General features: G+C 36.6%; 1 protein-coding gene across 2 annotated transcripts; it reads right to left on the reverse strand.

Moving 5' to 3' along the window:
• Nucleotides 1–712: 712 nt before the first annotated feature.
• On the reverse strand, nucleotides 713–11,356 carry LOC122417177 (TBP-associated factor 4). 2 transcript variants are annotated; one of them, XM_043430499.1, is made up of 10 exons: nucleotides 10,220–11,356; nucleotides 9,249–9,470; nucleotides 6,671–6,805; nucleotides 6,215–6,547; nucleotides 5,613–5,762; nucleotides 4,425–4,846; nucleotides 3,438–3,604; nucleotides 3,178–3,308; nucleotides 2,901–3,083; nucleotides 713–2,481 (listed from the first exon to the last, which is right to left on the reverse strand). In XM_043430499.1, the coding sequence occupies exons 1-10, from the start codon at nucleotides 11,300–11,302 to the stop codon at nucleotides 2,203–2,205; spliced, it is 3,105 nt and encodes a 1,034-aa protein (XP_043286434.1). In that variant the 5' UTR covers nucleotides 11,303–11,356; the 3' UTR covers nucleotides 713–2,202. The 2 variants fall into 2 exon arrangements, with proteins under 2 accessions (XP_043286434.1, XP_043286433.1); XM_043430498.1 differs by having other exon boundaries at nucleotides 9,186–9,470.
• Between the last annotated feature and the right edge of the window lie 510 nt (nucleotides 11,357–11,866).

Here is an 11,866-nt window from a genome sequence, read left to right on the forward strand (position 1 = left end):
GCTTACTCAACGAACCATTATTATTGGAGGGAAAAAAACCGAACGGAGTTTCGATAACGTTGCTTGGCATCAAAGCAATTAGTGAATACCAATCCGGAAGATTCCGTCGAAATAGAGTACGATTTTTCACGAAAAAAATTGCTCGCGTGGATGTAAATATATTTTTTCATTTGACAAAATTAGTGAAAATGTACAAAAATTGCGACGAAAAAGTATTTTCGTCGCAACGAACTTTCAAAATCGACTTTTCATTCGATATACGAAATACTAAGTTGTGATGCGAGTTGTGAAATGTGCTAGTTTCGAATGTCGTATTCCAGTGGAATATTCAAAATTGCGATACATTCCGGGAGGATGAACTCCCAAAATTTTTTAGCGTTTCGCATTTTTTTTTTTTTTTTAATTTCATAAAAAAATTTTCATAACTGCTTGAAAATTGCTGATTAATTTTCAGCAAACTTTTGAATTCTCATCGAACCCCTCTAAAAAAAAATCTGACTTCGATAATTTGGTGTGAAGCAAACTTAAAATTTGAATGCATCGATGATTCGAAAAATCTAGCCGCGGTTTTCTTTTCTACGTAAAACTGTTCACAACGAAATCAGTCCCCGTAATCCTATCGTAAGCTCTCCTCTGAAATTTCTATCCTGAATTAAAACTTTTTACAGTTTACTTTCCAAAACAAAAAAAAAGTAAGATCAGAATCCTTGTGTTGTTTTTTTATCGTCATTTTTTTATAAACACTGAAAATGTAGATTACAACATAATATACTGATAACAATTCCATCATATGGTGGAGAATAATCGAGTGGCTATATATTCTGTTGTACCAACATGGAAATTATCACCTATTATTTTCTTTATCTTCGTTTCTTTTCTCTTACATTATTTCTGTAACTTGATTTGTAGTATTATTCGTATTGTTTGTTTCATGTTTTTTTTAAATTTTTTTGTCCTTTTATTTCTTTTTTTATTAATTACGTGTAATAATGTATTGTACAAATTATTCCATACTTTTTGGACAGTGCGCTCAAGGTGTATAAACTCGTTCGTAACTTCATAATTATCTGCAAAAATACGATTTCACTATTCCTCTCACGAAAAGAATAAGAAGGAAGAAGAAACTATAAAGAAACGAGACTAAAGCAACAAAAACCATCTTTTTCATCCCTCCGTACTTTTACGTGTATATATATATAATATGTATATATATGTATGTATATATATTACATTACACTATCGCTACAGTGTCCAAAAGTATAGGTCAATTATAATATAGCAGGCATATACATAGGTTGTGACAAAATGTACAGTAAACGCAATTATTCACGATATTTTGCATCACTATCTGTCTCTCTTCATTTTTTCTCAAATACACAATTTTAATTTTGAGCACATGTACCCACGAGAGCGACGACGCCGAAGTTTGCGGGATGAAACGCAATGGTTACCCCCATTTTATCAATTCTTCAATCTGAATTTCGAGATTGTCAGAACGTTCATCCGGAGTTAGTGAAATTTTTATACAAGCAAATAAAATGTAGTATCGTAACTGTGAAATAGGAATTGGGTGAAGAGAAAATTTTCAAGTGCGTTTCGGACAAATTTCAACGCACGTCGCCAACATACTGTATAAATGTCATTTTTCGACTTATATGAACGATTCGGCGCACAGACTCGCACACATACAAAATTGTCATTCTCACGCTTAACGAAATAAACTATGTCGACGGTAAAAAAGAAAGAAAAAAAAAAGAGGGAATGTTAGGGGGAAAAAAGGGACAGGAAAAGTGGGATTTAGAGAAAACGAGGAAATCGAAGACGATGACGACGACGACGGCGACGACTCATGTGCTCATACACATGCGTAGGACGCGGAGCCTTCTGTTCACAAACGAGCAGATTTTTTGAATTTTCTTCTTCTTCTTCTTCTTCTTCTTCTTTCGTCTCTTCAATATCTCGATTGTTTTGTTTTGTTTTTTCTTTTTGAAAAATAAAGATTCGATCTATTTATATTAATATAAAAAAAAAATGTTTTTCTCTCTCTCGATTTTTCAGTCAATTTTATTTCCATTGTACGCGGACGACAACGAGGATGGATGACTGGAGGTTCAGAAGCATCTCCGCAGCATCCAATCGCCAGAGGTCCGTTGTTGAGGCCAGCTCGAGCAAGACTTCATAGTTCCTGCCTTTCATGGAACATCACTTTAGATAAGATTTATATAAAGTTGTGCTTCTACACGTTTCCTTTTCTTGTTCAAGGAGAAACAACAAGTCCCGAAAATTCACACGTTTCAGTCGCGGCCTCATCGACATTTGACGGTTTATACCCGACGACGATGCGTTCGTACCACTATTGCTCGATTGACTCGTTGCTGATCCCGTCACGTCCAACTTTGGCCTCTTTCGCGGTCCTATCGCTTGCAACGCCGTCAAATTCGCTTCCCTTTGTCTTAACTCTTCCATCTCCGCTCTTTGCATCTAATAATCCCAAAGAAATTCATTAGAATTAGTTTTCGGGAATACATAAATAAGGGAGAACAAATACGCTCTTGAATCGTTCATTTTGACTAAATAGACTCTCAAATTAAATCTTGAATAGAAATCCATTTTTTATCGATTGAAATCCACGAAGGGACAAATTTTTCGTCAGTGTAAGAAGAACAAATCTGGGGATGAAATTCTTCCTTAACGTTTTGAATCTGTAATGCTGACACTAATAACAAAACCGCGTCCGTTTTTATAGCGCAATACAGTAAATATCCCAAAGCAAAAATTAAAACGTAAAATTGACTTCATAACTATCTCAGTGTCAATCACATTGAAACATGAAGAAGAAGCTACAACAAATACTTTTTTCTGTTTCCAGAGTGCAATATAAATATTAAGAAAAACCGTACCTCTTTAGCTTTTGCTTTGAGCTTGGCTTGTTCAGGATCTTCCGTTTTCGCGCGACTTTTGGCCGCTCTTAGAAGAAGTTCTCGTTCTTGTTCTTCATGCCTTCTGCGCTCCACCCTGTCCAATTCTTCTAAAAACTTGAGCTGTGCTCTAACGTCCTGCGTCACTTCATACCGCGGATCCACCTGTGAATATGAATAAATAAAAACATGAGATAGTCAATTAAACTTTCAAGTATTTAAGAGTAAAACAAAAAGGAAATTGAAAAATTTGAATTACCTTTATGAGATCTATCCTATGTTCTGCTATGACTGCAAGTTTTTCTACTAAATTTTTCAACCTTTCCTGAGCGGCGTGCGATATTAGTGCAGCAACCTCCTGATTGGGTTCTTCCAATCCATAACTAGATACTGCAACAAAATTTACACCGCGTTTTTTATTCGTTGTAGAGCTTAGAGTTCTATCGAAATTTGAAGAAGGAATATATGTCAGAAAATGTTTCTGGGTGTCACGTGTAATTAATATTTCATGTCTTTTACCTATTTGCTTAATCCTCTGCTGCAGCGGAGACAAATGTAAGAAGACTTCATCTTTGCAAGACCTGATCTGGGTACCAACGAACTCCGTCGAGCCAAGAATTCTTTGAGATTCTTCAGCAAGATTGACCCCACCCATAGCAGCTACATCGTTTATGTCGTCGTCGCCCCTGTGAAATAATTATAGAAACTTTAGAAGAGCTCTCAATGAACTCGAAGGATTCATTAATCACCTTTGCGTTTAGGAAATAATGTGATAAATCTAATATAATTTTAATAATTATATACGAGCTGCAATTAATCAACACAGTTAATTACGATTTCTTCATTCGTTACAATATAGAAGACAAAGCAGCCTCCTTTACGTTCAAATTAAAAGCTGTTGGTTTAAACCTGCATTTTGACCTTTGAAAATGGACTGAAGTTCACTGAAGAGAGAAGATCAGAAGCAAAAAAAAATCGATTGGAGGTATCGAACTATTTTTCTCAAGACCAACTTCAAAGTACACAACAATGAAAGCATGAATGAAAAATTACATCCCGACGTTGGAAATTTCATTTTCCTCACTTAGATTGGTTTCTTCACAACAAAAAACGATTTTTCAAGTTCCAAATAGAACATTGATAATTGCAAGAAAATAAGAAAAGCACTTTTGACTTGTGAAATACTACGTACACAGATATGCAAAATTTATACTTCTCGAATGATAATGAAAATAAATCTATTAGAAATTCGAATTTTTCTAAAAATAAAAACACTTTAATGCGCTTAAAAACTTTCTATTCTGTCATTTCCATTGAAAATGAACAAGGAATCGCATGTGTCCAAAATATGAATCGTTATTACGAGTCCACCATTGGGAATTTTGGAATTTCAAATTTATATTGGTGATGAGTGAGCCCAGAAACCCAAGTATACGACAATTCATATAAGCCAAAATTAAAATGAGCTACATCGTTAAAAAAAAGTGAATTACGCCAGGCACTCACGTATATCCTGCCGATGAAAAAGTTTTTTTCTCTTTCTCTTTAGCAGTTGGTTTTGGTACAAGAGAAGGCACGATGGTTTTGTTAATAGTAGTGGCGGTATTAACGGTTTTACTCTGCATCGTCGTGACGACTTTGGTAACAACGACGGGGGCAGTTGTCGTAGTGACGGCGGTGACCGGTGTTACGATATTTGGAGGTGGCGGAGGTGGCGCCGGTGCTGGTGGTGCAGGTGACGGTAATGATACTTGAACTGGAACTTGCGATGGTGTTGAGGTTGCTACAGCAGTGCTTGCTGCGACTACTGCAGCCACTGCTGCTTTATGCTGTACATGAGGCGTCGGTGGTCGCACACCGGCGATCGCGACTGTTGATTTTATGCCATAAGTCGCTGGAGTGCGTACTATCGTCGTAACAGGTCGAATCTAGAAAATTTTGATCAATTATTATTCATGTGACGAGATACTACGCGAACAAAAAATAACCGCGGCCTCGTTTTTGGGAGATGGTGGCTACATTGAACAGCGATTCAAAGGCCCGAAACAAGCCGTGCCGAGCGTCACCAAACGTCGAAAAAGGCAATTTATGCTTCTTGTTTTGTGATCATTCAAAATCATTCCGACATACGTTATTGATGTACTTCGGCTCAAATCTCATTACAATAATTATAATCGATATTATCGAGTCTAATTATAATTATTGCTATTTTTTTGATAATCCAAAAGGCCACGATACAAATTAGAGGTTATATCGCAAAAATTGACCGAATAATTTTTTTCGATATAAAATCAAAAACACTTTTGGATTATCTATATTGGATTTCCCGTTAATTAAATTGAGAATCAATTCAAAATTTAAACATTATGGATTTTGAATTTTCTCTGCTTGCCCAGGGTTTAAACAACCTTAATGAAGTCAGTATGCCTCTCAGAACTTATAAGTGGTATGGAAAAAATCATAATAAAACTTCATACGAGTAAGAAGTTTTGAAAATACGTTAACGTTTTAGTAAAACAATGACAAGAAGAAATAGAATATGAATTTTAATTGTCATAGTTTCTTGCATTAAAAAATAGCTAAAAGAGAAAATGACTTTCAAACCTAATAATAAGATAATTAATGCAAATATATATTGGTTTTAGTGAAAAAAACTAAAATAAAACTTAGTCAAACAGATGCCAGACTATTTACCATTCTTTGTTGAACGGGCTGAGGTGGACGTACAACGGTTGGCGCAGCTGCGACTGGTGGTGCCATTACTCGGACAGGAGTAACGGCAGGTACCGTGCTTGTAGAAATTTGACTCGCCGCTACAGCCACAGTTGGCCTCAACTGATTCGACTAAACAAAACATTTGAGAGTTCTCCATCATAATGTACAGATATGAAAAAGCAGAGTATTTTTGTCCATAATTGAATAAATATTGATCCATGGTTGATGAATCTGTATCAAGTTTTCCACTACTTTCCAAATTTTCTGCGCTGAAGGAAATTGACGAATTTCATTGAGTTCTTTGAACTAAGAAACGGGCAACAATTTTTCTAACGAAGATCGTTAGCATAAAAATATTAGTCTGTTGATAGCCCAAAAACAATGTATCATAAAATATCGACTTTAATCTTGGCATTATTGATTTCTGAGGCTCAAAAACCTTTGCCCAGAGACGATACTTCGACCATTGAACGTTTATCCATTCAACAGTGAGAAGGAATTATTTTTGTCTTCGATCATATTGGCAGATTAAATCTTTTATGAAAAGTAAATGAATGATCAACGGGGTAGGTAGTATTTACCTGCTGAATCGTCGGGGTGACAGAGGCGATAGAAAAGACGACATTCGCAGGCGGAGGTTTGATGCCCTCGATGACCAATTCCTTTGTGACCAGGGATTGGCGCAAAAGTGGTAAACTCTTTTTCAAAAAACCAATCAGGCATGGCTGCGGTGAAGCGTTTAATAACTTTTCCAGTCTATCGCAAAACTCTTCAGGTTCTACTTTTGTGTCAATTAGTTCTTGTATCAACGTCCGAACATTTCGTTCCACTGCTCTGGGTTCCCGACTAGACAACTCTAATAAGTTTGCTAAGAATCTACGACACTTTTCTTTGGTATTATCTGTAGTTTGACGCTGAAATTCATAGAAGGAAAACAAATTAATGGATCTGCTATTATTTGTGCTAATCTGCATTTGTCCGGTACATCATTATTTCCTATGACATCAAAAGTTTAAACAACGAACTTTTGGTCCTACCTGAGCAGGCGTGTGTGCAGCTTGGACAGCAACTGTTGGAGGTGTTACAGTCGTTGTTGGAGTCGCTGTTGGAGTTGCTGTTACTGTTGAAGGCGTTACCACCACTGTCGGAGTCGATACACTTGCTGCAACCGTCTATAAACATATTCTTGTATTCGTCACGCAATTCCATCTCTCAAAACTTCAATTCATTTTATTTATATTCCTTCTCAATCAATATATCTTCCAGTATTTCATCATTGAAAACCAAAACTCCATACCGAAATATGTTTTGAGTCCGCAAACTTTTTTTTTGAAAATCCCTTTTTCAAAGAACGATGAAAGCCTAAACAGAATATTTTTTCTCGTCATCTGAAATTTGTTTGTCTATTTTCTTCAATTTGTATGGATGTTTTTTGATTTTTATTTTTCTCAACGTACTTTTCGAACCTTCTTGAATTATTTAGTTAAATGAAGTTGAATAATTCCACGAGAATGTGCAGAATTCGCGATTCTTCTAATAAGATCAAAAGTTAACGAAAAAAATAAGCGCGAATTGACGAGTGATTGGATGATGAGTGACGGCAGCGCCGTTGTGCTCGACGAGCGTGGTTGGTAAAACGAAAGTCGCGGGAAACAATGACAAAGAAGATGGCGAATGGCATGGTTACGCGCGAAGATTGTTCGAGAGTCATTATTAATAAAATCTCATCATTTCAAAATTAATTCTTTAATCGTTACCAACAGTTTATTGGTGGAAACCAGTATTAGCAAGGGTTCAACGATTGATGCATTTTTTTCGTATTTTTTATCTAATCACCGTTTCATTGGTTTCGTACAATGATATTACTGGAACAGACACATTGATCGCTAACTACGAATTATATTGATAATGAAAAAGAAGAAATTAAATATTCATGCCAATGCACACTCCTCATGAACGAAGAAAAATATTGAACTGGTAAAACTAAAAGGAATACAAATAAGTGTTTGGACTTCATAATTATCGATAAATATTTTGTTTATCTCGACGAAATCACTCAGAATGGACGCACTTGTACCTTAAACAGACTCGAATAAAGTATCATTTAAAATCGAACATTGTCCAATGAATTAAGAACATTTGTCTCTCATTTTTTTGGCTATTTTTCGGCAGTGGTATTGAAACGTTGTTGTCACATTTATATTGAATTATTCTATCGAGTATCGACGATCGGTCATACAGTTCACGCACGTTTTCAGTTCTATTGACCTGAGCAATTTGTCCTCGAAAGATTTTCATGCACGGAAATAATGCGAGAAGCTTGAAAAAAAAATAACTGAACCGAAAAACAATAAAAACTCGCTTAACACAGAAATCAATGCAGCCTCCGGTCAAACGCGGATCGTGGAAGAAACTAATTCGTCGAAGAAATTCATAGTGATAAGAGTGATAAGAAAAAGTGGTTTTTTTACAATTCTTTTGATTTTCTTGTTATCTAACGTATTTCGTGCCGATATGAGGAATCGAACTTTTGATCCTTCGTTAAAATCTCAAGGTCATATTCATGTAGAGAATTTAGTACAACGAATTTGCCGCTACGAGCGTCACTGAGCCTCTCGTTACATCACAATGCAGCTGAAGAAACCGCGAATATAGAATAAAAGTTGAACTGTCCAACGACGATCTTAATAATTGTTTGAAAAATCAGATCCATAAGAATTCGATGAATACTAGGTTTTGCAAATTTTTGAAAGAAAAATATCAAAGACACTAATTTTCGAAAAAATAACACGATTATAAAATTCTATTCAATGTTTACCTAACGTTATTCATTCTGTAAGAAAAAAGCGATCGAAATACTATTTCATGCTTCGATCGCGATACTCATTTTCATTTTTTTATATACAAGAAATTTTATTTATTATTCATGCGCTAAGGTCCCACGACAGACAAAACAAAAACAACCAAAAACGTCACATTTCAAAAAACAAATTTCAACAATGTCAATGACTGATTTTGTTACAATTTCATTAAAATCTCAATCTCAAAATGAGTCCTCGAAAATCATTGGTGTAACTAAGGGCGTTTCGAAAAACCATTAATCTAAAGATGCATCAAATTCCCATTTCTCTCAAAGGATGCAATTTTCAGTTCTTATTTGCTAATATTCAACTATCTTCTAGAAGAAAAAAACCGAATTTCAATCGAGTGAAAAGCATTGCAACGCATTCGTTTCCAGAATTAATATTGTACAATTTAGAAACATTGCAATTTGACGGACTTGAGAACAAAGTCACGAGAGAAGGGCTAAACTTTCTACACACAAAATATTGAAAAAATTTAAAAAAAAACCAAAAAAAAAGACAACTTAGGCCATACGTTCGAGACAATACCATTCCAATCGAACTGCGTTCGACGTACCAACAGAAACCAAAAAAATGAGAAAATAAGTAAATCAAAATAAAAGAATTCAAAGAACCAAAATATGAAGAAACTCTACCAACAAATAAATCACTACATTGAGTCTTCGTAGGAGGTATTAGAGTGCGTCACCTGAACAGGTTTTCTTAGGGTGGCGAGTGGTGGACCAGTGAACTGTGTGTTCAGCCTACTTACAGCCGGCACAGAGGCTAGACGATAGGTTGTTGTCGTGCCAGCATTTTGTCCTACAACTGTGTTACCGCTGATACTGTTGGGTGTTACATTTCCTCCACCTTGGTTCCCAGCAGTTGGTGCAGGACCGACTCTTAGTAATTGATATTGTCCATTTTCTGTTTTAACTATCAAGTGTCCTTGTGCACCAGGTTGAAGTCCGTGTAGAGCCTGGAGAGTTATCTGCTATAGAAATTAAGGATACATTAGAATTATTGAAATTCAAATATAAGAAAATCAAATGAAAACGTCCTGGTTTTTTCAACAGTCAATTGTAGATAGCATCGATAGACATGGAAAAACTATTTTCAAAATTTTATTGAATTTAGGATTTGTATTCGGTATGTGAATTACAATATATTCAAAATATATTGTTAAAATAGTCATATCGAATTTTACAAATGACCTAAATCAATGAGATGGGAATAAAAAAATTTTTATCAAGTCAATGCAGTGAAATTCAATAAACGCTATTCTAAAATCAAAGGACCTGATTTAAATGCATTTATACTATTCCACAACCAATCATAATTAGTGAAAAGAAATGTATTGGAATTCCAAGTGCATAAACCTGCACTGGTGTTAAAATGCTTAAAAAAATAATTTTGGTATTTGAAATCTACACCAAATATTTTTTCTATCTCATGATTTTCAGTACCTCTACGAATTTCCATAGATTAACTAATGAGTAATCTTTCAGACATGACTGCGAAGCAACACTGTTAATAGAAAAGAGCGAGGAAGAAATTTGTTTAACCTTTAAAGGACGGATCTGGTCGAAATATCGACCACTAATTTGTTCGGGCACTTCACTTGAAAAATTCATCAATATTATGTACAAATTTCGTGTAAAAAGAAAGGTCGATTTCAACGTAAAAATCCTCGTCCTTAAAAGGTTAACATCCGATAAGCGAAACCCTGCATCACAATCTTACCCCTGGCCCACCAGGTCTAGTTCCGACGATATGAGGTCCAATAACGACTCTAGGAGCGACTTGTTTGCCACCTTGTTGATTTCCCACAGGAGTGCCAGGTCGCATGGCATTAACGTTCAAAATTTGAACATTGCTCGGCACAATAGTAGAAGCCATACCGCCTTTACCCTGGAGGTTTGAGTGCAGCGTGGTGTTGGTAACACTGGTACCAAGAGATCCGGCGACAGACATAGGTACAGAAACCATGCCGCCTTGTGCAACACTAGTTTTAATAACAAGCGCTGTTCCAGATTGTTTACTAGTCCCAATTGTTTGGCAAGAGGTTTGGGTACCGGATCCAACATTAGTGACGTTGGAAGCGGTTTGTTGGAGCACTGCCTGGGTGGTAACAACTCCTAGGGTGCCGTTAGGCAATTGTCCTACGGTTTGGGCGGGAAATGATATTTTGTTGTTTACCACGCCAGCAGTGATAACTTGCCCGCTGGAGGGATATATTATTTTCACTGACTCATGGCTTTTGGCCAATGTTCCTATCGATTGATTTGTCGTTGTTTGATTAGCGCTCTGATTCCCGTACGATGTCGTTGATACCAAACTATTATGTTGTTGTTGTTGTTGCTGTTGTTGTTGTTTTTGTTGCTGCTGTTGTTGCTGCTGTTGTTGCTGCTGTTGTTGCTGCTGTTGTTGTTGTTGTTGCTGCTGCTGCTGCTGCTGATTCGTAGTTATAGCATTCGACGTGACGTTCACCGGCGCAAGTGAACTCGTTGTTATTATTGACTTATTTATATCTTGATTCATTAGTGAATTTACAGAAGTGGCACCGCCACCGTTCGCAACACCATGTTTAAGTTGCTGCTGCTGCTGCTGCTGCTGTTGTACAGCAGTGATGGTGCCCCCGTTCGATATACCGTTGCCTGTCAATTGATTATTCTGATGACTATTTACAATCGTACCGCTTGTATTTATTCCCGTCACAGGACTCGACGTGACAAGTTGAGTCTCCAGTGAGCCCACTATCGCGTTTACCGCCGATTCGTCGACGTCCGTACTGAGAGCCTCTTCAAGAAACTTAGCCGACGCCATTTTCTTCCAAGCTCCAACTGTAAACTGTCCTGCGCTTGCGCCTCGGCCCTAGCCTTCCCAGCATGCAGCACTACTATTCCCACCACTCTCGTTTTTCTAACACGATACGCGCCGTCCCCCCGACCTCGCACCCCTGGCCACAGCATTTACCAACGCTTTACTGATTCTAGCGCCCCACCCCCTTGGCGGCCTCTCACGAAGTCAATTTGGCGCCTGCAAACGGTTATTTACCTACGGAGGAAAAGGACCTTGAAATATTTATTTTTGTGATCAATCGCATGGTTTTAGTTAGGAATAGTTTATTTCAGTTTCGCCTCGCATTTACTTTGTAGCATTGGTCAAAAAATATTCTTTCTATTGTATATTGGAACAATAAAATGATTTAAATAAAGTATTAATCTAGTGAGTTTCAATGATTTCGAAACATTTAGATCATTTTTGTAATTTTTGTTTTAGAAATTCGAGGTAGAGGTTATTCAATAATTTGTGAATTCACCTCCATTGGTTTGGTATTTCATGAATTTTATATTCCGCTCGCTAGACTTCATGTTTGATAAAAATACC

This window comes from Venturia canescens, chromosome 10, assembly GCF_019457755.1.
Source record: "Venturia canescens isolate UGA chromosome 10, ASM1945775v1, whole genome shotgun sequence".
NCBI lineage: Eukaryota > Metazoa > Arthropoda > Insecta > Hymenoptera > Ichneumonidae > Venturia > Venturia canescens.